The sequence below is a fragment of the Hermetia illucens genome, chromosome 2, assembly GCF_905115235.1.
Source record: "Hermetia illucens chromosome 2, iHerIll2.2.curated.20191125, whole genome shotgun sequence".
NCBI lineage: Eukaryota > Metazoa > Arthropoda > Insecta > Diptera > Stratiomyidae > Hermetia > Hermetia illucens.
In genome coordinates, this window is record NC_051850.1 from 68,365,714 (window position 1) to 68,392,106 (window position 26,393).

Sequence of the window (26,393 nt, forward strand, 5' to 3'; positions counted from 1 at the left end):
GCAGTTATCTCAACCCCAAGATCACGTTGAAACTGTTCTGTGCTAATGTCCTTTTTTGTTGCTGTATGAGAATAGCACTGTTACTCAAAAGCTCAAAATCTTCGTAATAGGAATATGCTGACCTGTTACTACTTCCAACAGAAAACTTGGTGATCTGTGGACAAGGTGGTGCGAAGACGAAAGTAGCAAATGAATAGGTCACACACTAAGCACGAACGACCATTTCATTGTTAGCTACGCCTTGCAGTGTAATTCACTCTTCAAGATGATCGGCGAGTGGGTCGTCCCAAAAGGGTTTGGCGCAGAACAGTATAGAAGGAGTGTGAAATTCTGAGAAAGTTCTGGAAATAGTTGAAGCGCATTTCAGCGAACGCACTATGCTCCATCAAGGAGTGCATTGCCAGCATATATAAATCTTTGATCTTTGCTTTTTTATCGGAATTAGACAAGTTTTTCTATTTCATTTACTCGTGAAGATATCTAGAAGTTACTATTATTATGTTGTGCTATGTTGTACCAAAAAAATAAAGAAAATCACATTTTATTACTATTAACTAGAACTGGTGGATTATTTGCACTGACAGTACTTATTCAATTCTTTGAAATAAAAATAAAACTTCTCCCTTAAAATCAGGGAATAATTTTTGTTTATTTCTCCAAATACGTATTTCAGCAGCTACATGCTGCCTTCATCAATGGAGTCAGTGGATTTTCTTCAATGGAGTCACTGGATATTCTTCAGTAGAGTTAGTGGAGGAGGCGGAATGTAGCTACCGAAATTGGGTATTTTAGGAAGAAGTGCGGAGAAGAAATGAATGCTGCAGTTCATTGAGGTAATAGTGAGTTTCAATGTCGACATTTTCTAAGATTGCATTTTCAACATCAAAACCAAACCGTCATCTCCCCGCGGTGCCTGCTGGTTAACGCCAACGACGGTCGTAGCGAATGTGAGACCCTATATTCTCATCTACCCGTCAGGGGCGGACAACCCTTCCTGGCAATACCCTTCTGCTCGCAACCAGGACAACAGCCTCGGGCCGGACGTATTCAACAGCAACGACTTCAGAAATGAAATATGATTTACTCTTTTGGGACTTGAACCGTTCGCACTTTAAATAGAATCAGAACTCTACGAGAACTTCTCAAAGAAGTTTCAGAATACAACATCAACATCCTGGCGACCCAAGAAACCTTCGCACACAGTATTCACAAGCGGAAAAAAATCGGGACGCAGAGAACTTGGAGTTGCATTCATCGTGGCCAACAAATTCAAAGATGGAGTCATTGACTTTAAAGCAATAAATGAATGACTATGTGCAATCCGTACCAAAACAAAATTGTTTAACGTATTGATAGTGCCACGCAACAACTGAAGAAAAAGACGATGCTGTCAAGTACGAGTCCTACAATACCCTGGAACGAGTTTACCATGCACTGCCTTCTAACGACATAAAAATAGTGTGATATTCACGAAAGGACATGCGCATTGCCAAATGGTCGCACATTCAATCAACTTGACCATGTTCTTATCGAAAAATGGGCTGAAATCAGCATTACGGGTGTAAGGTCACTACATGGGGCCAATTCTGATTCCGACTACATGTTAGTAAGGATAAAGCTTCGATGTCGACTAACGAAAGCACATCGCACGAAGCAGAGCAGGTCTCAGAAATTCGACGTTGATAAATTTGGAGACAGGCGAATAAGGGCTGCATACACTACAGAGCTAACCTTGAATAGTACATCGCTAGCCGAACTCTACATCGAAGAAACGTGATCAAAGCTAAAAGACGGAATAAAAACAACCGCAGAAAACACAGTGATTGGTTCGACGAGGAATGTCGTGATGCAATCAATAAAAAGAACGTGGCGTACCGTAAATACATAGAACGACCCACAGGGGGGAAACAAGGAACTTATGTCGAGCTAAAGCGAATAGCAAACCGAGCGCGCAGGAAAAAACAGCGAAAATATAATAATGACAGAAAATTAAAATTTGATAACGGCATGAACAATAAAAATATACGAGCAGATAAGCCTCCGTAAGGACGACCAAGGAAACATCCTAGGTAACCCCGACGACATGAAGAAACAAGTCGGGAAACCGGAAGCTAGACGCTTCAGGTATTAAAGGTTTTGCGTATTCCTTTTATAAAGAGATTTGAGTGTGCATTTGTCCCATTAGTATGTAGCACGTAATATATGCATATATTATGTGAAAATATCTACTTTCAATGTAATCTTATTAACTTTATTTGAACAGGTATCGGTATAGAGGGTACTTTGGAGTTTAGGCTCCATACAGTAGCAGCATCTTGATTTTTTTAAAATTTTTCAGTTGGGTAGTTTCTGAGAATGGGTCCGTTTAAGAAATGAGACCTTCCATTTGATACCCCACATGACTATATTTGATGAAAAAAAAGTTTACATCTCCCTTAAATTCGACGTAAAAGGATGTAACTTACTATATGCGTGAGCGTTCACAATCGCTAAACCCACCTCCGAGAAAAATGCGTGTGACGGACAGACACAAAACCTTCAAAATGGATTGAATACAGAAGTACAACTTTGACGAACTCGGAAGTTACAAACAACACACTAGTCGAACCCCCTTCTATTAGAGAGTTGAAAGCAGGCTTGCACGACCAAAACCTGAATAAAGGCCCGGAATTCGATGGTATCCCAGGGGGGAGGAAATTGCCTGGATAAACTTATTTTGGAAATTTGAACAAATGAAAAATTATCTGACGACTGGCACAAGAGCGCAATTTGGCCCATACACAAAAAAGGGGATAAACTTACTTATGGCAACTACAGAGGCATTTCATTGTTCTGCAGGTCCTACAAAATCCTAACGAAAATCATCCAAGCTAGGTTAGAGCCATATAGAGACAAATTAACTGGTAAATACCAATGTGGTTTTCGAAAAGGACCATCAACCATGGCCCAAATTTTCACGGTCAAAAAACTACTGGAAAAGTACTATGGGTTCAATATCAGTGTGCACCACCGCTTCGTTGATTTTCTTCGAGCGTATGATAGCATTAAGCGAGAAGAAGTATACCGTATCATATGCGGGTTCCGCCTATCAGAAAAACGGGTACGAGTAACCGAACTGACAATGGCTAAGACTGAATCACATGTAAAATTGCTTGGTGAGTTAAAGCAGTGCTTCTAAAGGAGCGGCGGATTAAATCAAGGACATGGACTCGCCTTCATGCTTCTTAACCTAATCCTTGTTATCCGCAAACTAGAGTTGGTTACCACGGGATCATTGCTCTACAAATTTTCGCAAATAGTGGGATTCTCTTACGACATAAACATCTTGGCACGTTCAATTCCAGGCGCCAAGGAAGTATTCATACATCTAATTCCTACATCTAAATGAAGCAGTGCAAGGAGTCAGCCTAAGAATTAATGAAAAGAAAACAAAATTCAAGCCCCGATCAAGAAGACAGTCGCTAATGCAACAAAACCTGGCAATGGGCGAGTTTAATTTTGCACAGGAAAATAAGCTCCGAATTTACAAAATCATAATACGTCCTGTGCTACTGTACAGCTGTGAAGAGTGGACTCTTACGCAGGCGTTGGAGAAGTTTATCGACACACTTGAACGTAAAGTTCTAAGTCGAATACTTGGATCGGTAAAAGATGGGGCTGTCTGGCGAGTTTATACAACCATGAGTTGTACCATCTCTATGACGACCCAGCAGCATCGAGGATGCTAAAACTACGAAAATTGCAGTAGACCGGTTACGTAGAACTGATGGACGACAAGCGATACCTAACAGGGTATTCAAAGGCACACCCGACGAACGCCGCCCAGTGAGATAGCCACGAAAACGGTGGGAGGGCTCAGTGGACGAGGTCAGTAAATAGCTGCTGAAATTTTTCGATCGCAGGATTCCCGGCATTGAAGAAGAAGCGGAAGAACTCCGACTTCGTAGTTAGTGCGTGGGTTAACAAAGTAGAGAGACCTAGGGGACCTCAAAGAGATCTCTGGTTGCAGAGTGCGGTATCTGCAATAACATCAAACAACTTTATCATTTTTCTTCAGTTTATTTGTATGTTATACATTTCCATACACACTTTTCAAATAAATACCGAAAAGATCTGGTTTGGTTCACTGAACTAAAATTCCCGCCTGCGCACAAAATCGGTTCAAAGAAAATTATTATTCCCTAAAAATTACAAAAGGTCGCAACAAAAACATTGCAATTAATATTAGGTGTGGCTTGCTCGGATTTATCATGATTGAATTCACAGTTTAATGTTACTTTAATATAATTACATTAAGATCGATACTTTTATGAATTTATAATTCCTGATTTTGGTTTAATGCTTTTGTTTTGCTAAAGTTACCTTCTCCAGTTTTCCGCTACTTCAATATGTTACAAATACTCCAAATGCTTCACTGGGGATCATAACTTCTAATGTGCGAGATATTTCCATTTAAACTTTTCCTATATTTACTGTTGCTTATCAATAATCAATTGCGATTTGTATAGCTTTTCTTGGGGATTTTATACAGCCGACGTTCTTACAAATATTTACAGCGTACTATAAAAGGACTTGCGATGCTTTCACTAAATCGAGGGCTGCGTCCAGGCAATGTTAACAGCTGAAAAGGGTGAATTTGCATATGCTTTACTGGCATCAGTTCCGTGTCTGACCGTGATATAAAACTTAGATCATTTTCTGTCGGTTTTCAATTTAGAAATCAAGATAACGGGGCTATTGTTTTGCTGATCCTGGATGCCACTCGAGACTCCACTGTTCAAAGATTCAAATTTCAGTGAAGGATATTCAAAGCGTCCGATATCCGAGTTATTTCGGTCCTGGTGTCTTTTAGCAGGTCTTGCATAACCACCATTGGGTTTTGTATTTATTTCATTTTTAGTGTGTACAATATTAGTAAAATACAGTTTTATGTTTTCACTCAAACATGTTTTGATTTCATACTTGCTTTGTATCTTAATTTTTGAAAATATAGTTAGAAAAACAGAAAGCGTTATATAAATATATATTCTCCAATATGTTAACTTTTAAATATATTTATGTAATATGTAAATATATGTATATTTTTTAGTTTTTACATTGTTATTATTATGTTCTCGCTTTTCAGCTTCTACAAATTTTCTACAACGATATTAGATGTTTTCACTTTTTTGTCAACGAAATATTCATTGACTTAAGGAACAAATTACTTTAGTGCCCACAGAAAGTGCTCACTTTCATTCCAATGCCTAACATCCAATAGAATTTTCATGTATAATCGCAGGAGTAGAGGGAGGACTGATTCCTGCAAAACTGTCTTGATAGCATTTGCTTATATTCTTAGCTCTCGGTCATATTTCTCTTTCGATATGTTGGAAGCTACGGGGGCCAGACACAGATGCCAATTGAATGTCAGTACTAATTTTGTAACGCATACATTTTTTTCTAGTGTAATGAACAGACACACAAAGAAACGAATCGTTTAGCCAATTATAAATTCCCACTACCGCAAGGAGCATATGGGGAGAAATAACATCTACAATTCTCAAAATGATTCTGATCAGGAAAACGGATGACATTCGTATCCTACGTCTATGCAAAAGGCGCCAAGAAGTGTTCCTTCTATTGTGTGGAAGACTCTTCACTACCTATGCATATATACCGCCAAACTCAATAGAATACGATCGGCATCGAAATTTCCCCTTCATTGCAGTCATTTGGCTGCCTGTTGTTACTTTGAACCTGACATAGTTCAGCAGCAAAAAAAAAAAATCAAAAAATACTGAAATAAAGCAGCAGATTTTTATCGTTAATAGGAGAAAACAGAACTGGTATGCGATTTGTTCAGTGCAATGTTCGGAGATACAGAGGTGCTAATGGGAGAGAATTTCTATGATAAATTAGTAAAATCTTAGAAAAGTGTTAAAATTCTTTGAAAATTTCTGAAGACAAATTGAAATATTAGAAAAATCTATCTTCCTGTAGTAGCAGTTCACAACGAAGACGACAGTATTTTCCAAGTATTCTGCTTTCCTATTTATCTCCCCTGCATCCAAGATTGTATTTTTCTTCTGTTGCATTGAAGTGTTAAAACAAAAAGGGGAGTTAGGAGTTGGGTAGTTAGCCAAAGTTTAAATAAAATGGACGGATTTAGAAGATTATTTCTTTTATTGGCTAAGAATTTAGTGAAAAAAAACGCAAATACAATATTTCGGGGACTTAAGTTGGTCCCCGAAATACTGTATTTGCTTCTTTTCACCAAATTTTTAGCCAATGAAGAAGAGATTATTTACTCATACTCAAAATTTATGAAAAATATTCGAAGCTATTAAAGCTACTCGTTAGAAAGTAATCACAGTACTGGATCGCTTACAAGATATCGCGTTGTGTGTGATTATCCCATATTGCCGATCGACGGGATCTCTAATCGCCACGACAAATTGCTTTCTGTGTGCCAAAAGCTTTATAGTTTACTTCAATTTTCTTTTCTCCTTTAAATCCACGTTCGGTCTACTGCAAGGAATATTCGGATTTACTTAAACCCATTTGCTAGTCCGTTCAATTATAAGCATTATTTAAGAATCCATTCCTTTTCCTTACTTATCGTGAAAAAACGTATCAAAGGGAAGTTAGAATTCCATCCCCCAAAGCCATCGGATATAGTAATGACATGTTCCTCCTCTAAGATGGAGATGCACAGGAAACCGAAGGATACCAAACAAATCATTCCTCACACTTCGAACCACGCTCATCAACATAAAGTCGCCTCTTTCAAGAAAATGATCTACCCAATGCTAACTTTCTCATATTCTCAGAAGGCATGATGAAAGAATAAACACATTTTGGATATCGCCAGACTAAACAGGTATGTATACCGCCCGGACCATCAGCAGTTTGATTAACAAACGTAAGAGGAGGCAACCGCTCACCAAGCTTACTTCGGATCAACAGCTTAAAAGGAGAATAGCGTTGCAATTTAACCAATTCGTTGACGCGAAAGCTGGGAAAACATATGATACTTTTCTGGAATCAACCAAATGACCAAATTTGGAATATACAAACTTTCCTCCGCCCATTGAAACAAAGTGCCCATCGGTCCGACAACAAGGAATGTGGAAACATCTCTTGGGAGCATCTGAGGGAGGTACATTTGTCCGAAAAAAGGGGTACGTAAGATTAGTGAAACACATTAGGAATGAAAGAAAATTGGACGTGGCAGGAAGTATGGAAATTTACAGAACACAGAAAGAGGCACTTTTCAACAAGGACCAAAGTATTGGATATTCATGCTCCACAAGCAAGACGCGTAATCAGGAGAAGTGGTTAATGAGGATTTAATTACTTAATCGGTTTCTTAGCATAAATAGGATGATTTTGCATTACTTTCCTCATTCAAATCCTAACGTAGCATTGGGAAGGGCGACAACTAGCCCTGAAATATGCATATTTACAATGAATAAAAACTTTTTGATAAAGTAAAAAGCAGCGAATTCGGATTTTTAATTTTAATTAATAGTTGTGAACCTAACTTTCAATTAATGCAATAAGTTAAGAAAGTAGGTCTTCCATACTCGATATAGTCGACTTTACTTTCGTTGATATGGCAAGGAAGTAACCAATTCAATAGATTAAGAAAGTAGGTGTTTTAATTGGGGTGTTAATGTAACACAGATTAAAAGTTATAAATCTGATTTTCATTCAGGATAATCCCCGAAGTCGTCGATAACCGCGAACAAAATTGGGCCGTCGAGGTGGACGGCTGTTTCTTCCCAAATACGCGGCCCCGATTCAGTCTACCGGCAATAAAAACATCATTACCCTGCGAAAGGAAACAATTCAGAAAGAGAGACTTTTGATATACTTGAAAAGTTCGCTACGTCCGCCCAGTTCTTGAAAAACAATGACAATGTTTTAAAATGTAGGCAACATTTGATGTTGTTGATGGAACTCTATCATTGACTTCTACTAGAACACAACACATTCTTAAGGAAAAATATTGTATAATAAAGTTACAGACGGGTTTAGAGATTTGCTGGAAGAACAAAATTGACGGCTCAAGAAATCGACGACGACAGGTACGATAGCCTGAGCACGCGAACTAGCCCATTATTCAAATGGGTTTAATCGAGCATGTAGTCTGGAAGCTCCTCATCGATACTATGGGACCATAATTATTTAAGTCCAATCACTAGACTAGTTGAGTGGTTAGAGCACAAAGCTGTCGTAAGGAAGGTCGCGGTTCAAATCTTACTGGTGGCAGTGGGATTTGTATCGTTATTTGACGTCGGATACCAGTCGACCCAGCTGTGAATGCGTACCTAAGTCAAATCAGGGTAATAATCCCGGGTGAACGCAATGCTCACCACATTGCCTTCTGCAGTGTACTACTGTTGTGTACCGTTACGGTCTTGAATGAAGTGCTCTAACACACTTCAAGGCCCTGATCCAATATGGATTGTTGCCCCACCGATTATTATTATATCGACGAAAAGATGGGAAGATCCAATCGACACCGACGGTCAAATTCTTTTAGGTGTAAGAAATTGGAGGACGCTTTCATGTTATTTTGATGTTGAGCTGAATAAAGTCGACCATGTATCCAACGCAACAAAAGAAAGTGTTTTGACGGCTTTACCCTAAGAAACAGTAGCTCATCCAATGGAAGCTAGTATTCCTGGTTTAAAATTTGCTAAAGATGAAACAACCTTTCTGTCGTCCTCAAATACGAGCTGTACAAATGAATTCGGTAGTTTGAAAAACTTAAAAACCGTGGGTATTCAAAAAAGTTAACTTTCTTGTTGACTAAAACAAATCAAGGGTTTTTTCGATCGATATTTATCTTCTTACGTTACATATATTATTTGATACTCCACTATTATTAGAGATTGTTATTATATATGCAACCACCAGTATGCAACCTCATGGAATCATACCATCAGATCAGCACACAAATAGAAGTACTTTATACTCCTTGTCCACTCCTATGTAGTATAGGACACCCATTCATTGAGACTATGTTTTAGTTACATTATTATCATGTTCTGCAAGTAATAAGCCTACAGCAGGGGGCAACGCAAAGACGAATACAAACATCTATGACGAGACTGACACTGAACCAACTCGGCCATCGACAGTCGCACAAAAGAATGCATATAATTAATTCTATGCCAAGATGAACAAAACGCATTTGTGTACCAGATTAAATTAGTTCCACATTTTACTTTGTTTTGTCCCATACAAATTCGGGCCTTGTCTAGTTATTTATTTATTCACTTATATAAAGAAATGGTACACAGGAGAACGATTTCCCAATTACGAATTATCCTAAGGGAGAGGAGAAAGTAAGTAACATATTTTACACTAAGCACTAATAAAAGAGCGAAAGAGTGAAGGGAGCTAAACTGTGGAGCGTTGTGGGACTGGCACAATCTTGCAATCAGGGAGTGAAAGTATTCATAGAGCTTCGCAAATTCCAAAAATGTCAGCACTGAGTCCATCATGAAAAATTTCGCAAGTTAATATCCACATAGCTTGGAAAAGTACACATATCGAGCAAGATTCGGCGGGTAAGAGAGATTGAGAGTACTATGAAAATGCTCATCACATTAGCGCAGCAACTGGGATTGTTTGTGTTCAATGCATCAGCATACGTCTCAATTCCAAAATCTACCGTAGTGTCGTCGGTTAGCCTGACCGACTATCAAAGGCAATGAATGGCACTTCATCATAATGGAGAAGATGTTGCGTTGGACCAGTGGCGTAACAAATCATGATCACAACCGAAATGAGGAGCGGGGTTGCATCCATTATGGGACAATTGCATCTCTTCGATTGTATTGTTATGTAATTCACCCTAACAAGAGCTCTCACTAGCTAACACTGGAATTGATATCGAAGCGGAGATGTTAGATACACAAATAGTGGGTTACAGTGAATTAGGAAGAGTTTGGGAAGCTCATCGGGACCAGGTTTAATATTGGTGTTATATTTATTGACAACCTCAACCAAGGAGGGAGTAGGGGGAGGAACATCGGGTGATAGTCTGCACCTAGAAGGTCCTAGAAGGTAAGGTTGCATCAGCAACCTTTTACCTTTTCTTTTATGTTTTACTTTAAAATAATGCAACTTGTGATCCATTACACTTACAGCAAAATATAAAATTACAACAAAATTGATTGGATTGCCTAGGCCGACCACGATCAGCTAGCTAGATAGCTAGTCGAAAAATAGACAAAAATGTGAAATTCTAGCAGACATAGACAATCAAAATCAAGATACAAAATATGCAGCTATGGAAATGCCATTTCATTTATTAACATATGCAACTTGATTCGATTTTGCAATAAATTTAAAATATATAACAAGAATTTGTCAACATGCCTTCACATCTACTTTTCCTACGTGATGCATTCAGTTATGCTGAAGTTACCGGATGGATTCTTGGCAAAAAGTGGAGAAGAATATACATTGATCAGTAGCCAGTAGCAACGATCATTAATTTGAATATAACTCGAATATAGCAAAAATTAGAACTCCCTGAAACAACTCGGAACCCCGGAAAAAATCTAAGTGCAAGCTACTTTTTAAACATCATGTGAATGTTAGACATGAATTTGCCAAAAAGCACATGAGTTCGACTATGGTGACGGAAAATCATCGCACATTTTCGAACGCGAGAGGAGTTGCGCGACAAAAGTTCCGCGCGGTTCGTGTTCTTGTATATGATGCAATGCATTGATGTGCGCCAATCTGGTTGCGAATTATCGGAGGGGAGGTGGGGCACGTGGCAGCATCTGTTATAACAATAGACATTGCACAGCTGTCTACGTCTGCCCATATCCCAGCGGAAACCAAAAGCAGAGCTTCCTCCAACATTTGTTTCGGATTAATGGTAATGGATTTTAATAGAATCACTGAGTGAATGATGCTTCAAAATTCCTCTAAAGGTAGCTTGGTGGAAGCAAACACGTGCAACATTCTCGCCGATTGATAAATGTTTGCTCTCCTAGGAGGCAGAATAAGCAGATGCATCCAAGATCAATCTTGCGGATGCATCCGTTTCCTGCTAGGATAGGATGGTGAAACACACATAAGAGGACCACCTAGGTGACATCGACACACCGACACAGCAATACATTAACCTCATGGGTCACGGGACAGACAGGTAGAATATTCTTTTTATTAAAAGCCTAAACAAAAATTCAATTCAAATATTTCTAAATGTTAGCTTTTTGATTATATTTAGAATTTGCTCTACGAAATATTATTTCCCAACTGCGCGTATGTATATGTCTCAGTATATCGTGAAAGATCCGAGTTAACTTCGTTGAAAATTCTCTCTCAAAATTGTGAATGATTTGAGACTAGCTTCAATACCCTTTGAGGGAGTTGTTTCCTTAATGGGTAGGTGGAAAGCTGGGGTGGAATTAATTGGAGTTTAGCATTAAAGAACTCTATTTAAATGTTAAACCATGACACCATACTGCCAACAACAGGAAGGCAGCGGAATCTTTGAGGCATTTTTTTATGTCAAGGTTGAAGTGGTCATATGAAAAGAAGAAACAAAAGAAGGATTATCATCGCTAGAGAAGTAAAAAGAATGGAAAAAGAGCAGAAATTCTAAGGATAGATGCACTAGACAGAATTCAAGGCATCTAAAAAAAAAAAACAGGATGAAATCTTAAGTTGAAGACGCTTTCCTCGCCAAACTTTCAGAGGACTGCAATATTTAGGTGGTTTTAATCTGTAGTCAATAGATGCAATTAAATCGTTAGCACCCCAGGGCCTTTGCTTTAAATTTTTAAGAGACATAAGTTTTGTCTTTATCAATTTTCCATATATTTGCGAACAAGTAAATCCGAGCATTGCACGATCATTGACCAGGTTAAAAGGAATTGAACAGCTGAAACTCTATAGTTTCGTTTTGCCTTTTATCTACATAATTTGCACAATTATGGACTAGCGTCTTGAGACCAGAAGCAGCCCAATCGAGAACGTCAATTTAATTCTCTACAGGCTGCTTATTTGTATATGACGAAAACGACGGAAATATCATTTAAGCTAGCGGGAGTGCATTTTTCATAGGTCATCTCCCCATGGTGCTGCGAGTGGTACGACCGCCATCAAGCTAATCTCATTCGACCTACGTATACAACACCTATGAATTACATCGGTGATCAACACTTTTCTAGCGGCGGTAATTTGCTACTTTGCAACTAAGAACTTAAGTCTTAAATCTGCAGCCTACTGCAGGCTACTTCGGGTGGAGAAAGCTGTCCCCGATATTTTAAAAGACACGTCAATTTGAAAATATGTGTTCTTCAATCATTGAGTAACTATGCAGCAATGCGATCTTTTTCTATATCGGTTAGCTCTTTTTCGCAGCACATACTTAAAACATAACTAAAAAACGTTTAAATAATAAAAACTTGAAATCGACCCCTGGGTGTCAGGCTAATGGAGTACCCCTGTCAGAAATAATATCAAACCAAAAGTTATATCGGTAGACGGACGAGAATGGCAATGCATAGATCATAGAGTGGGTACGTAGAACTACATGGCTTAGAACCGAGGAGAAGGGGTGCAAACTTCTTAGTAAATTGTGGAGGGGAGACAGGGGGAGGAGAGACTGGAACACATTTCGAAATACCGTGAATGATGGCGCGTAACATATTGATCGGCTCTTGGAAATATGTATATATATCCACTAGCAAACTTGATTAAGGCAACCAAAACCCCCTTCCGTGTGTAAGTAGCGTTTTTCTGAGTGCAGCTTCCTGTATGGGTATAGACGTAGTTTGTTGTTAGGTACTCATTTTCGTCAATTTCCCCTACTTTGAAAAATGTTCTAGACAATAAGGAGGCGCTTTCAAAAGGCAAAAGACGTCATGCGACATTTCCGACATTTGTTGAAATATCGAAAAGTATCAAGAGGAACACCCATCTGAATGTAATCAACTCTATTTTGGGAAACCAACATTTTTAAAATGCAAACTTTTCCTTTCCATTCACGAACGGAATAACGGAACAAACGAAAAAAATTGGAAATAAAACTAGAAAGTTTGGTAAAATGTTTGGTTTTGTAGCTTAAAATATTATTAGATGCCAACGTTACCACAAGGAGTATAACTGTTAGTGGTTACATGCTATTATAAATATCCCTAAATCTGTTTGTCCAAAGTTCCTTATGTGAAGGAACCATAAAACCTTTCATTATTTTTTACAAATGCCAAAAGAATGTAAAGGTTTAAGTCCGGCTTTGTAAGAAATTTGATATCGTGCAAGGCCGCGACCTTGTTAGCTGCTTCTTGTGGCTGATTAAAATAATTGTATCACATGCAGGTTCTATTCTCACCATAAGTTCACCAAGCCTTTACTTATACTTGCAGGAAATTCATGTCTCGTCGATATCAGTTCACTGGTTTTCCCTCAATTAAGCTCCTGGCATTTTTTCACGAAAATCAATATTGTGACCATTAAACCGTGGAAAGAATAGAATACAGAACATTATGTAAAGATCGAAGAAATAAAATATATTTTTCTCTATATGATTTCTTGTTTTGTATTAGGATATTTATAATTTATACAATTCATTTCTGATCTCAGTTTCACTTATCATACCACACATTCTCTCATTCGTTTTTACACAGGCTCATCCAGTCGCATTCGCAATTGGTGCCCTCCACACATTTTCAGACCATTTTTTAAGTTTCAGATTTTCTAATTATATAATTACTGGTTAAATATTACTTTTCACTACAAACAGAAGAGAATGGAGAGAACATTTTAGCAATTCAAAAGTCAATTTAATTTAATGTTCAGTGATTCGACTAATTATAATATTAACATAATTTCTCATCTGCTTATAACCAGATTTAAATCACTTAATCACAATTGTTGAGAATTTTTACATTTATAAGTATTTCTAGATTTAAGTTTCTACACCGTTTTCATATAGTTCTTGTATGCTTCATCTTACTTAGGTGCTACGTAGTCCTAAACTATGAAAGTTTGTGCTATGTACATGCATATCATTTCATTTTGATTTGTTATCTGTTTCCTTGAAGCTGATGTTAGTACCGAAACAAAGGGGGGACTCTTAGTCAAACAGCGATGCCAAAATATCGTCCTGATTGTTATTATTGCTAGAACCACTCGATGGTGGTGTGTTGAGGTCCGGTGGGTCCAAATACGTTAGAATTTCCATGGGGTCGACCACACTGTCCAGGTTTAGCTGAAATTAAAAAGATGGGTCAAATCAATGAAAATTGTAGTCATTACTGTGTTGATACTATTCTAGTATATTATAACACGAAAAACATATTTAACGAGAACCCTCTAGATTACATACATATATATACAATACATATATTCTACAAGTATTGCTGTGACTCAAAAATGAATATTTGAATATGTTGTGGGTTTTACTTTATCTCGGGGGTGGTCAAATTGATAGGAATTGAGATTAGAACTTTACTGTTTTGTTGGTGGGATAGAAAGGTTCTTACTCTGCAATGAGTGACTTGGACTATCTAAGATTCGAGGAAGAATCCATTATTACCTGCAACTATAGAGGAACAATACAACACCCCATCTCGGGCTGCTAAACATCTATTCAGTACTGAATTGATACATTGTCATATCTAGTCCAGGCAACAGGTAAGATCGCAACATGGTGTGAGCAAATGAACTGCTTTAAGTTTAGTAAGGTCACATGGGACAAGCTCAACCGTTCTTGCCATGGGGTTACAAGGCAGCGAGTGTGGAGTACTCAAGCACTAATACAACCGCCAAAACCTGTTTCCAAAAAAACTCAAACAAGAAGTTCCTTCCAAGTTGAAAGTGGCATATCCAGGAATCCACCGAGCGAAGCAACTAACGTGGATGAATTTTTATTGGCTCGCCGCTTCAGTAGCCATTGAGTGCTATGTGAAGACATGTAACAAGTGTATGCAAACAGCCTTAACATCAACGAAAGCACGTCAACACTTGGATCACATAGTTGCTAGTGCACATAGACTTTGTAGAATAAACGAAAGGACAAAATTTCATAATTGTATCAAACAGCTGCTCATAAATGATAATGACAAACTTGCAATTCATTCAAAGTGGACCACTTACACTGTTCTCCGTAACACCCGATCAAATTGAACGAAATCTTTAAACAGTCAAATGGGCGTTGAGAAAGCTATAAGTGTCAAAAGTAGAAAATAAAACTAGAGAGATTAGTTTTACGCCTACAATTGTGTGTAATTGCGCACGATATCGTCCCTATTAAGAAGACGCCAGCGCTCTTTCCAACACCAGTGGAAACTTTGTTGAATGGGGAGGGATAAAAATTTATAGCGGCAACCTACAAAGTTAGAAAATTTATTCCCACCGAAATGTCAACAATTTTTCCGGTAAAAACGGACCACTACGACATTTTTCTATCCAAAATAGTTGCTGCAATGTGCGAACGCTCTCTGACATGGCATCGAGGGCCCTCAGAATGTGCTTTCTCTAAATTGAGCGAGAATTCTAGCGATATGAACTGAACATTCTGGGCTTAAACAAAACTAAGCGAAGTGAGACGGCGTGACTCTGAGAAATACTTCTCTCCCTCTTGCAGTACTAAACTTTTGCATTTTGGAAAATTTATTGGCTGCAGAGATGAATCTGTTGCCGGACTGCTGCTGACGGTTTTCTTATAGGATCTTGATTGCAAGATTCCGGCCTAAGTTAAAGAACGTAACAATTGTGCAGTACTAAGCATCAACGAATATTCGATATATTCATTCAAAGCACTGCAATGAGAGCGGCTCATAGACTAATTCACTTAGATCTATGAGGAAATAACGCAAAATAAGGGGCACAGAGCATTGGAAAAGTTATTGGGAGAACTGACCCCAGTTTCTACAATGCCTTCCGACTCCCCGGTTCCCATTCATCTGTTTAGTAATAGATATGAAGTTACCCTGAAACGAAGAGAAAACTGGTGAGTACCAAAGGAATGCGTGATGGGATATATGGAGGTCTTCTACACCGATGGTCTACTTCTCGAATAAAAACGAGAAGTGAGCTTTCCCTTTGGGCGATCCTAAGTGAGTGAGTGATTGGCGAGCGATTGAAGGACAGGTGCATCTCTTCGAAGCGTTGCGTAGTTCTTTGATCACCTCAAAAATAATTCAGGAATATAGAAACTGAGCCGAGATTCAATATGGTGGAGCTACTTTAAGTACCTGGTCATTGTGGTGTAGAGGGAAATGAAATCGCGGATGCCCTAACAAAAGAGGATTCAATTTCCCCCATGTCCGAACGGGGTTGAGCAATTGGAATGTCAGTAGCATTAGTTAAAGTTGTCTTCAAAAACTGACGTATCTGAGATAGTTCATTAGACTGAGGAGTCGAGTAAAATCGGCTCTTACAGTTTGCGTGTTCAGTCAGAGGCTTCTCCCCTACCTCAAACACACACACAAGCATTAACAGAGATTTCCGATATGGAAAAATATGTTTTCTACGAGCAGTTACATGCAGTTTAGGCGAGATTTCCTAAAGATGATATTGTGATCGTGGTGGGTGATCGGAATGCCAAAGTGGATTCTGACAACACCGTGCTCGGGCATGTGATGGAGAGGCATGATGTTGACGACTGTAATAGCAAAGAAAGGTTTGTAGACATTTCAAACTTTCACCGCCTCATCATCGGTGGAACACTCTTCGAACACAGTACCAATCACAAGGTCAGTTTCGCCTGACTGGCTACGAACATTTAATCAGATTCAGATTAGCAACAGTTTCAGAAATTGTTTGCTGCCATGTTGATATCGGCCTCGAAAAGGGCCACCTCCATTTGAGTGTCGCTACTGTATCTTCTCGGGGGAAACAGAGTGTCGGCTACTCAAATCACAATGCTTTCTTACTGCGTAGACGACCCAAACTTTAACCACCTTCCAAAGAAGGACATCCGCCTTGAATGTGGCAACTGCAGAAGTTCTTGCTGGCTATGGCGAATATATTATCGAAAATCGGTTTGAAATGCATTAAGGAACACCTCGAAAACTTGATCAATAGGAAGTAGGCTGGCTTCCGTTCTCGGTCCTTCTGGACTGACCACATTTACAAACGTCGAAACATTTTTCTTCAGTGTGTGGAGTTTACATCATCGTTTTACCTGCTCTTCTAACATCTTAGATTGCGATAAATTCCCATGAAATACACAACTTAGAGCTTCCACAACTTGATTAATAATAGTTGGCCTTCCCTCATTTTCAAAATTATGTACTATACTATTACTTGTGTACTATATTATTACTTATAACGGTAATAGATTTTGTACTTCTAGGATGAATTTAAGGGGGACTTTCAGGTAAATTTTCTAAAATATGGTAGTATGCTATTATTAATTTTATTTGAATAGATGTCGTAATGGGATGTATTTTGAGGCCTAGATTTTACATAAGTGCACCATTGTGATTTTTTTCAAATTTTTCAATTCCGAGAACGAGACCTGTTTTACTTTCTAGGGCATATATTTTGAGGCCCCACTCCCCTATGATTCACTCAATATCATATAGTTTCGAAACATACTAATCAAGCCCATTTGAAAAGAAATTACTCCTCTCTTTCTATTCGCAAGAAGAGACTGGATTTATGGAAAGAGAATGCGTGATTTTTGCATCATGATAATACACAGTCTCACACGGATTCATCCTTTGTGTTTTTTGCCAAAAATTACACTCATATAGTTCCACAACCGCCTTATTCACCTGACTCAATTCCGTATGACTTCTACTTATTTCCCAAAATAAAAAAAAACACTCCGGGGACACAGATTTGAATCTATTCAAGAAATTCAACATGAAGCGCTGAGCGCTTTGAAGGCTATACCGGGATACGACTTTTAGCAATGTTTCGAGGAATGGTCGAAACGTACTTTGAAGGGGATTAAATTGATGATAATTTGGTTGAGCACGTAAACATTACTCATTTTGGAACACAGTAATAGAATACGCCAGTAAATCATGAAGGGATAATAGTATCGACTGTGAATTCACACGTTATGCCATGACTTTGCCGTCAAGGTTCAGTTCTGTCAACCAGTACGTAAAATATTAGATTCACAGTTTTATCAAAATCAAATGTGGTCGAGCAGTTTTTTCGTCTTATATTTCATCCTAAGTTTATTTGCAGACAAATCTAAATATGAAGTAAATGTTGCAAATGGTATGCCCGCTAAACCGGGCCAATTTCCCAGTATTGTCGCACTGTTACGTTACTCGAAACTTCATTGCGGCGGAACGTTGATAAGCAGGATAACTGTTCTCACCGCTGCACACTGTTTGACTTTCACAAATCTAAAGGAGCTATCAATATTGGCGGGCAGCATCAATATACGTAAATTTGAGAAAGGATACCAAAAAAGAAAGGTCAAAAAAGCCATTGTGCATATGGGTTTCACCGACATTCACGATGGTCAGTGTGACGACATAGCACTTCTCACTTTAGACTCTCCTATCGACATAACCAAATATGTTCGGCCAATTGCTTATAAACCTGTGAATCCACCAGTTGGTGCCTCTGTTGAGATTGCTGGCTGGGGACTTGTTAAAGACTCCTTACCTGATGACTTGCAGTACGCCACTGCTAGTGTTCACAACGTAAACGTTTGTCCGCGAAATTTGATTGGAAATAAGGAAAAGGTTTTATGTTTGCGCGGTTCAGTGAGGCCATACACTTCCGCGCGACCGATGGATTCCGGCAGCCCTGCATACTATCGCGGAACGGTAGTAGGTGTGGTTTCGCGTGGAGTGGACTTCGATGGTTATGGAGTGGTGTACACAAGGACTTCGTACTATTCCGATTTCATTCGTGAACAATTTCGTCACCAAACAGCAATTGATTAAATCAACTTTCAATTTTTTTAAAAAGCTTTCAGCAAACTTGATTTTAAATAAAGACAATTTGAAATCTTAGAAACTTATTTCATATTTCAAGATTCTTCGGAGGATTCTTCTCTCGAACGCGGCCAAGAGCTCCCAATTTTTCTCGCTAAGAACCCAAGTTTCCGAGGAATACATGAGGACTGGCAAGATCATAGTCTTGTACAGTAAAAGCTTTGGCCCTATGGTGAGACGTTTCGAGCGGAACAGTCTTTGTAAGTTGAAATAGGCTCTGTTGGCTGACAACCACCGTGCGCGGATTTCATCATCGTAGCTGTTATCGGTTGTGATTTTCGACCCCATATAGGAGAAATTATCAACGGTCTCAAAGTTATATTCTCCTATCCTTATTCTTCCTGTTTGACCAGTGCGGTTTGCTGTTGTTGGTTGGCTCGTTTTCGGTGCTGACTTTGCCACCATATATTTTGTCTTGCCTTCATTGATGTGCAGCCCAAGATCTCGCGCTGCCTGCTCGATCTGGATGAAGGCAGTTTGTACATCTCGGGTGGTTCTTCCCATGATGTCGATATCGTCAGCATAGGCCAGTAGTTGGGTGGACTTGAAGAGGATCGTACCTCTTGCATTTACCTCAGCATCACGGATCACTTTCTCGAGGGCCAGGTTAAAGAGGACGCATGATAGCGCATCCCCTTGTCCTAGACCGTTGTTAATGTCGAATGGTCTTGAGAGTGATCCTGCTGCTTTTTGATATTCGGAGTGGTTCGGAAATTATGGCGTTAAACACGTGATAAGTAACATGCCAGATTTATGTCGATCGCCGTAACAAAGCTCGTATTTATCGATCCGAATGACGTTCGAATAAGTTCGCTAAAATGACAAAAATTAAAGCCAAGGCTGTACGTGTGTTTCTTGAAGAAACCTAAGGTTTATGGATTAGGTATAGCAGATTAATGGCCAGTTAAGGTTTTATGGCTAAAAATCGCTTTCTACTTTTTAAATGCGTTTTTCTCGAAACTGCATATTGAAAATCGGCTGCCACCATAGCTCAAAATCTAGCCAACGAATTTCTTTGAAATTTTCACGACTTACTAGGATAATTACGATTCGTTCAGTAATTTTTTTTTTATTCATTGAAAAAGCCTTAAAAAAACACCAAAATTCACAAAAAAAATTTAACACGCCACCAAAAATTTAGTTTTTAATATTTTTCAATAATCCTAATTTGCGGACTGTAGTTAAGTCTGTACGTTAAAATGCCGTTTACTTTTCTTCTTTAAGATGATCACAGAGCCTTCTAGCGTGGCAGCAGAAAAACACCTTTTTTTGGAGATGGGTGCATAAATTGCCCTGTATTTCAATAACCAACTATGCGATCGGTGTGGAAAAACTATGTACGCTCAAGACATTAATAAATCTATGGTGAAAAATTCGTATTTGTATCTTTATCCAGTTCTCCACAAAAAATTTCTAAAAAAAGTCAAAAAAAAAAGGGCCTTCACCCGGGATGACCCCCTTAAACAGAAATGAAAAACATGAATAAGTATGCAAAATAAAAGTTCAATAAGTTGTCGTACACGTTTTGCAGTAATAGCTGCACGACAGTGGTGAAACATGGAGTCAACATGCCAAAAAGCAAATCCATATGAAATCTTTCCCACTCTTATTTATTTGTGGTGTATGGAGCAGTAGTTTTTATGGTAGTTGTCGGCCAGCCAACTCTTCGTCATTCGAGCCAAAAGCTTCGGATTATTGTCGTGTATAAAAATCTAATCATTGCCCAATTTGTTAATGAGGTGGTAAATTACAGTATTTGGCTGCAGTTATTCCCAGCCTTAAACATTGGGCCAACTGTATCACAAGAAAAACAAGACTGCTCCACGATAGACCCGCTCCCATGTTTGACTACCCGCAGTTGGAATCTGACGCCTTAAAACTTTCCAAAAGGTAGTTGAACATTACGAATCCCTTCTGTTGAAAAGAGTATAAATTTTGATTGGCCGAACCATAAGATACGGTCCAGCATTTGGCACTCAATTCTCGAATCATAATCCGAGTAGATCGGTGAAAAGGCCCCAGGTCTCCCAACTTCCATGAGTTGTCAGCCTAATCTGCGACATGAAGATGCCATTTTAAACGGATCTTTTCTTACAATATGGACAAGCAGACGGTTCAGGGCCTTAATTGATTCCCTTGGACGTCCGCTACAATTCTTTCTCGCAAGGGGGTTCCTGTCATGGAATCGCACTACGAGATGGGTGTTATGGAATAGCAACTACCCTCTGACTAGGGCCTTTTTGTACCACTTCAACGATAAACGGTTTCGGTTTCTCGGGCAATTGTTTTCTAACAACACAATAAATAAATAATAAACTGACAAAAATACTTTTCACACATTTTTGCTCCAATAAATCAACCAGAAATTGGAAAAATTACTCTGAGTACGTTTTCCCCGCGCCCAAAAAATTGACGAAACTGACAAAAGTGAAAATGGTTATTTCGACACTTTTTTTTGAAAATTGAAATTACACATCTAATTCTAAATAGGATATGCTATAGAATCATATACAATACATAACATAAAGATTAAAAACACATTCGATTTTTAACGGAAAACATCTTCAAGAACTTTCGGCACTGCAGTTTGGACAGAATGAATTTGATACTTCGAATTTTGAGGGAAAGTTGTGTAAGTTATACAAAGCCAAATTTATGCTGACACCATTAGAGAACCGGTCGCCCTATCACTTATCAAACATCTTTGTTTAAGCACACATTGATGATACCAATTATTTGTAGACTTCCTTCAAGCTTATGTGTATTCTCTACAAGCTCGTATTTGAGCTAGAAGCGGAAGCTGACCAAATTGGTTAACACGACAAAGAAGAATAGTGAATGCAAATCCAGGTAGCGAAGCAAGAAGAAGGTTAACTGAACAAACCGTTTTAATTTCGACCTGCGAAAAACTGCGATTTAAAGATTGCCTACGAGCCACGGATATCGCTCGTTTCTCAGAAGGAAGATGACATTCTAGAAGCACATTAGAGAGAGGCTTACAAATCGGGAAAATCTTGTAAACCACTAAGCTAGTATTGAAGACTGAAATCCTCCACCCAACATGTGCAATGAGACTCTGTGCATCACCATTTGCAGAAAATGTCTGCAAGGAGGACTTCTATTACGTTTCTTTGGGATCTTGTATTTGTCATCGTAGAGTGGACAAGAATATACATACTCATACTATTAGTATTCGTGCAAATGATTTTAAAGTGCAGAGAACGCTTTGCGATCATAAATTGCAAAGAGACCAGGGCTCACCAAATGGGGAAAATTAGATCATCACAAATACACCCTTTTGATAAACAGCTTCAACTATCGAGCAAAACCAAATATTTTTGAGTGATTCTGGGTACAAGATTGAATTGGAGCAAATATCATAAGTATGTGATAGGTAGGACAGGGGACCTAAAATTGAATATGATATACTAGATACAGAAAATCGTGGAAAAGCCAATGTTTATTTATGGAGCACTAGTATGGTTACCAAAGGTGGAGAAGGGACAAGCAGTTAAGAAGCTGAGCTCATCACATACACTCGCCGGCCCAGCACTACGAATGTCATGAAAAGTTCATCCATCCTTGACCTTTAGACACTTCTGCAATTGCTACCTTATGACCTTACAATAAAAGCAGAGGCAAGATTTGCAGAAGGCAGGCTCCAATTGAACAGCATGTAGACTTCTATGACATACAAACATAGCACAGTGCGGTGATTTTATGTTATTGAGATATTGCTTCGACACTAAAGTCGAAACCGTGGTAGTTAGGAAGACACCTATCTGAAAAACCACATAATATGATACACAAGTGAACCTAAAACTGAAGATGCGGTTGAGGCATATGTCACAATCACTTGGTTCCAATACAATTGTAGTTCAAGGGGAAGGGTATGCAATAGGAATATGCGTTACGGCAGAAACATCAACGCATATTCTCTCGGATAGTCAGGCAGCATTAAAACCGAGCGGTACTGGTATACCAGCAAAACTTTAAAGCCTGGGAACTGAAGGCGGGACAAAGTCGAAGTAGAGAGAGGCTCAAAGGTAATCACTCAAACACTTGCGCACGATGCAGTCCCGTACTGAAAACTCCACATGCAACCTCTACAAGAAAGGGAATAAGACATTATCCTAATAGTGGACAGCCAGACTCTCACACGATGGAAACCCTGCAAACGCACTTGTAAAATGTCTCCATAGTCCCGCGAGTAGGACGGGACAATTCGCGTAAGTGGGTTTTGGTTACAGAAAGAGTCACCCTTAATTTATTCATTGAACTTTTTGAAGCAAATACGAAGAATAGGGGATCACAACAAATTCAGAATTCATGAGGTAAGGAAAATGATTACGATCTGCTAAAGTAAACAAGAAGTCTAGCAGTCATCATTGGCTTTCAAATATATTCGGAAGACTTTACAATCAATTGAAAGTAAAATAAAATGGAATAAAGTAAATAAATAATGACATAATTGTTATGATCTGGAAATGTCAGCTTTTAAGGCCACCGTTAGTCTGCACCATTATTAGAACTAGAGAGCATTCAATTCAATAAAGAGAGTTCCTTTTGATATGTTTTCATTTGCTAATTTGAATAATTGGACAAATTTATAAGCATTACATATGTATACCAGGAGCAATTTGTAGAATGCAAATTCGAGTAGACAATGATTTACAATTAAAAGAGATTTTTAACTTACATTCAAATCGGTTGCCGACTCGCCGTCCAACATGAGATCAGCATTCAAATCTGTTTCCGACAGATTTATCAAATTATCATTTAAAGAGTTGTAGATTTGCTGCTGTGGATTCAGTGCTGGGTTTGTATTTGGTGACTTTTCATTTTGACTACAAACATTGGAAGAGGAGGATGGCGCTGCAGTCGATGACTTGTTGGGTGTTGATGGTTGCCCGGTTGATGGCGAAGCATTTTGTGGTGAATTATGGCAACTTGTTGCATTCATTGGATTATTAGGTGCCGCAGAGGATCCGCCAGGATTTGGACAGTCGTTGTGTGTCGATGAAACGCTGGGCGGACCGCCCGGTGTTAACGGATGTCCATTAGAAGCACCTCCTGGTGTGTGAGGTGTGTGAGGGGTGTGAGGCATCTAAAAGAATTCGAGAAGAACAGTTAAGTAATATGTTAATCTCAAAATCACTCGTACATACCTGATCACTGAGCGATTTTTCCATTGCGTTCAATGACTCCAGAGAATTAACGGAATCGTTCAGATGTGTCAAAGAATCACCGCCCACATTGTTATCATTTTGCCCAGTAAAGCTGTCGAAGGAATTGTGAGTGTTGCTGTTATAACTGGCAAATAATATAAGTGAGAATACTACTAGTAGACTCAGAATATTCGAAACTTACTTTTGCCTCATCATGTTGCCATTCGCTATGGAGTTCATATCGTGAGACATATAGGGACTCATGGCTTGTGAGTTATCCCACGTTGGAAGCGCTGTAGATCCAGGGGACATGACTTTGGACATAATTTTCGAGTTATTACTGACTCCACTGCTTCCTCCGTCATCTTCCGTTTTGATGTTTGGCCCAGCATTAGGTCTTACTGCTTTCCAATTTGCTGAGGAATCAATTGTCACTTCTTCGACGTCCGTATTCGATAGTGTATTTAGAATTGCCCACATGTACTGGTCGATTTCGATAGCTTCCGTCACCGCAGGTTTACTGGAATCAAAGCAACCAACGCCATATAACTTTTGCATTTTAACTACAGTCTTGATTAACCATTTGGTGATTATGTATGTCCTGGTCAGTATTTTGAATCAACTTACTTGCATTCGGGGCATCGCCAGCTTCCGCGCTCGCAATTCAATAACAAATAACTTTCCAGGTCAAAGCACTGAATGTGTTTACAATCGTGTCCACGAGCAGGTAATCGTATTCGATTTTTCGTTATCGGGCATTTCAATGAAACCTTTTCAAATGGCTGGTCAGAAGGGGCGTCATTTCCAGAAGCAGGCGGTGTCGCTCCTGCCGTCACGCTCATACGCATCGCTAAATTCCGTTTGATTTTTGCTACACTGTGTTCCACAGAGAGTAAATTTTTCCGATGCAATCCTTGTAGTACCTGTCGCACGGAGGGTCGGTGGACTAGTTGCAGAACGAATAAATGCGACTGTCCATGTTGGAATAATGTAAACAAACTGTTATCAAAATTATAGGAATTTCATTTAAACTTACACAGCAACACGCACTAACTGTGATTTGTATCGTGTTACGACCAGGCTGGCACACATGTTTTAGGTAAAGTGGTCGGTGAGCGTTCTTATCTGTCCTTTCTATAACGAGAGGTGTTGCATTTGCAGATACCTGTACGGTGTTTGGCCAATTAGTGTACATAAGACGATCTTCGTGATGGAAGCACTTCAGTTGAAGTTCTAGGTCAGGCCTGAAAATACAAGAACGATTGACTGCCAATACTCCCTTGCAATAATTACAGGACTACCTGGTCATCAATGTGCTATACACAGTAGGTTTCAATTGGAATACGTGATTACTAACTGCGAGGTTATGTTCTAAACGGAACGGTGCTAAGATTATACCGTCTCGAACAGGAAACGTTAGGCGTAAATCATCGTCTTCTGAAATTCAAAGAGAAAAATGTTATTCAAGCAATGTCAGCATGTCAACCTTTCCAGCATTTACAACTGGAACCCTTTATCTGCAAATTTACCCAGCGATATTTTATATTCACGTTTTAGAGCTATTACTTATGGTATGGGTAAATTTTTCCAAAATATAGTAGATATAAATTTGTCAACTTACTGTGCATAGGAAGAGGCTTAACGTCTGGATTAGGACTAACATATGGCATTGATGAAGCAGGCGTTAGAGGAGGTGTGGGATTGCCTGGAACGGGGCTATGCTGGTAGTTTAATCTTACATCTTGCTGAAACCTGCAAGAACACTTCTGATTAATTATATAAGATTTTGTATGATTGTGTGACACAGACCCTGGGACATTCTGATAACCGGTCGGTGTACCCACGGCCGCATTTCCATAAAATTGCTGTCCATGATTTGTACCTGTATAAGGTGGCGTGCTTTGCCTTTGTTGGGGCATCATATGCGGGCCTGTCCGACCGTACGGATTCACTGGTCCGCTTCGATTGTAACCTGGTTGCATAGGAACTGGAACACCATTTGCTTGATGATGTGGGAATTGCATTGGACCCGGAGGAACGTTTTGTGCATTCTGATTCATAGGATACATGCCTCGTTTTTGCGCGGCATGCATTTGTGGATTTGGATACGGCGAAACTCTTCTCGCAGGATACCCGCCGTTTGCCATTCCTTGCATTTTCATCATTGGATTCATGCCATTCATTTGATGGTTCAGTGCATTCATGGGACCCATTCCCATGCTCATACTTTGCATTTGGTTCATAGGATTCATCTAAATTTTTTAATGATATATATAAATTCCGAATCATCAAG

The 26,393-nt window shown here is 39.1% G+C and overlaps 1 protein-coding gene and 1 long non-coding RNA gene across 3 annotated transcripts in view; one reads left to right on the forward strand and one right to left on the reverse strand.

Moving 5' to 3' along the window:
* The first annotated feature begins 12,547 nt into the window (after positions 1-12,547).
* Positions 12,548-13,520, forward strand: LOC119647645. Its single transcript, XR_005248914.1, has 3 exons — positions 12,548-12,744; positions 12,849-13,061; positions 13,386-13,520. It is a non-coding gene; the product is annotated as an uncharacterized LOC119647645 (long non-coding RNA).
* A 12-nt stretch (positions 13,521-13,532) lies between these two features.
* LOC119647644 (zinc finger MIZ domain-containing protein 2) overlaps positions 13,533-26,393 on the reverse strand; it is a 209,867-nt gene continuing 197,006 nt past the window's right edge. The window contains exons 5-13 of one of the 2 annotated variants that reach the window (XM_038048707.1): positions 25,910-26,352; positions 25,722-25,852; positions 25,402-25,537; positions 25,137-25,344; positions 24,728-25,071; positions 24,303-24,620; positions 24,101-24,212; positions 23,632-24,039; positions 13,533-14,230 (exon numbers count right to left, since the gene is read on the reverse strand). In XM_038048707.1, coding sequence (XP_037904635.1) covers positions 14,096-14,230; positions 23,632-24,039; positions 24,101-24,212; positions 24,303-24,620; positions 24,728-25,071; positions 25,137-25,344; positions 25,402-25,537; positions 25,722-25,852; positions 25,910-26,352 — 2,235 coding nt within the window. In that variant the 3' untranslated portion in view covers positions 13,533-14,095. Of the gene's footprint in view, positions 14,231-23,631; positions 24,040-24,100; positions 24,246-24,302; positions 24,621-24,727; positions 25,072-25,136; positions 25,345-25,401; positions 25,538-25,721; positions 25,853-25,909; positions 26,353-26,393 lie in introns of both variants that reach the window. The other variant, XM_038048706.1, reaches the window with a different exon arrangement.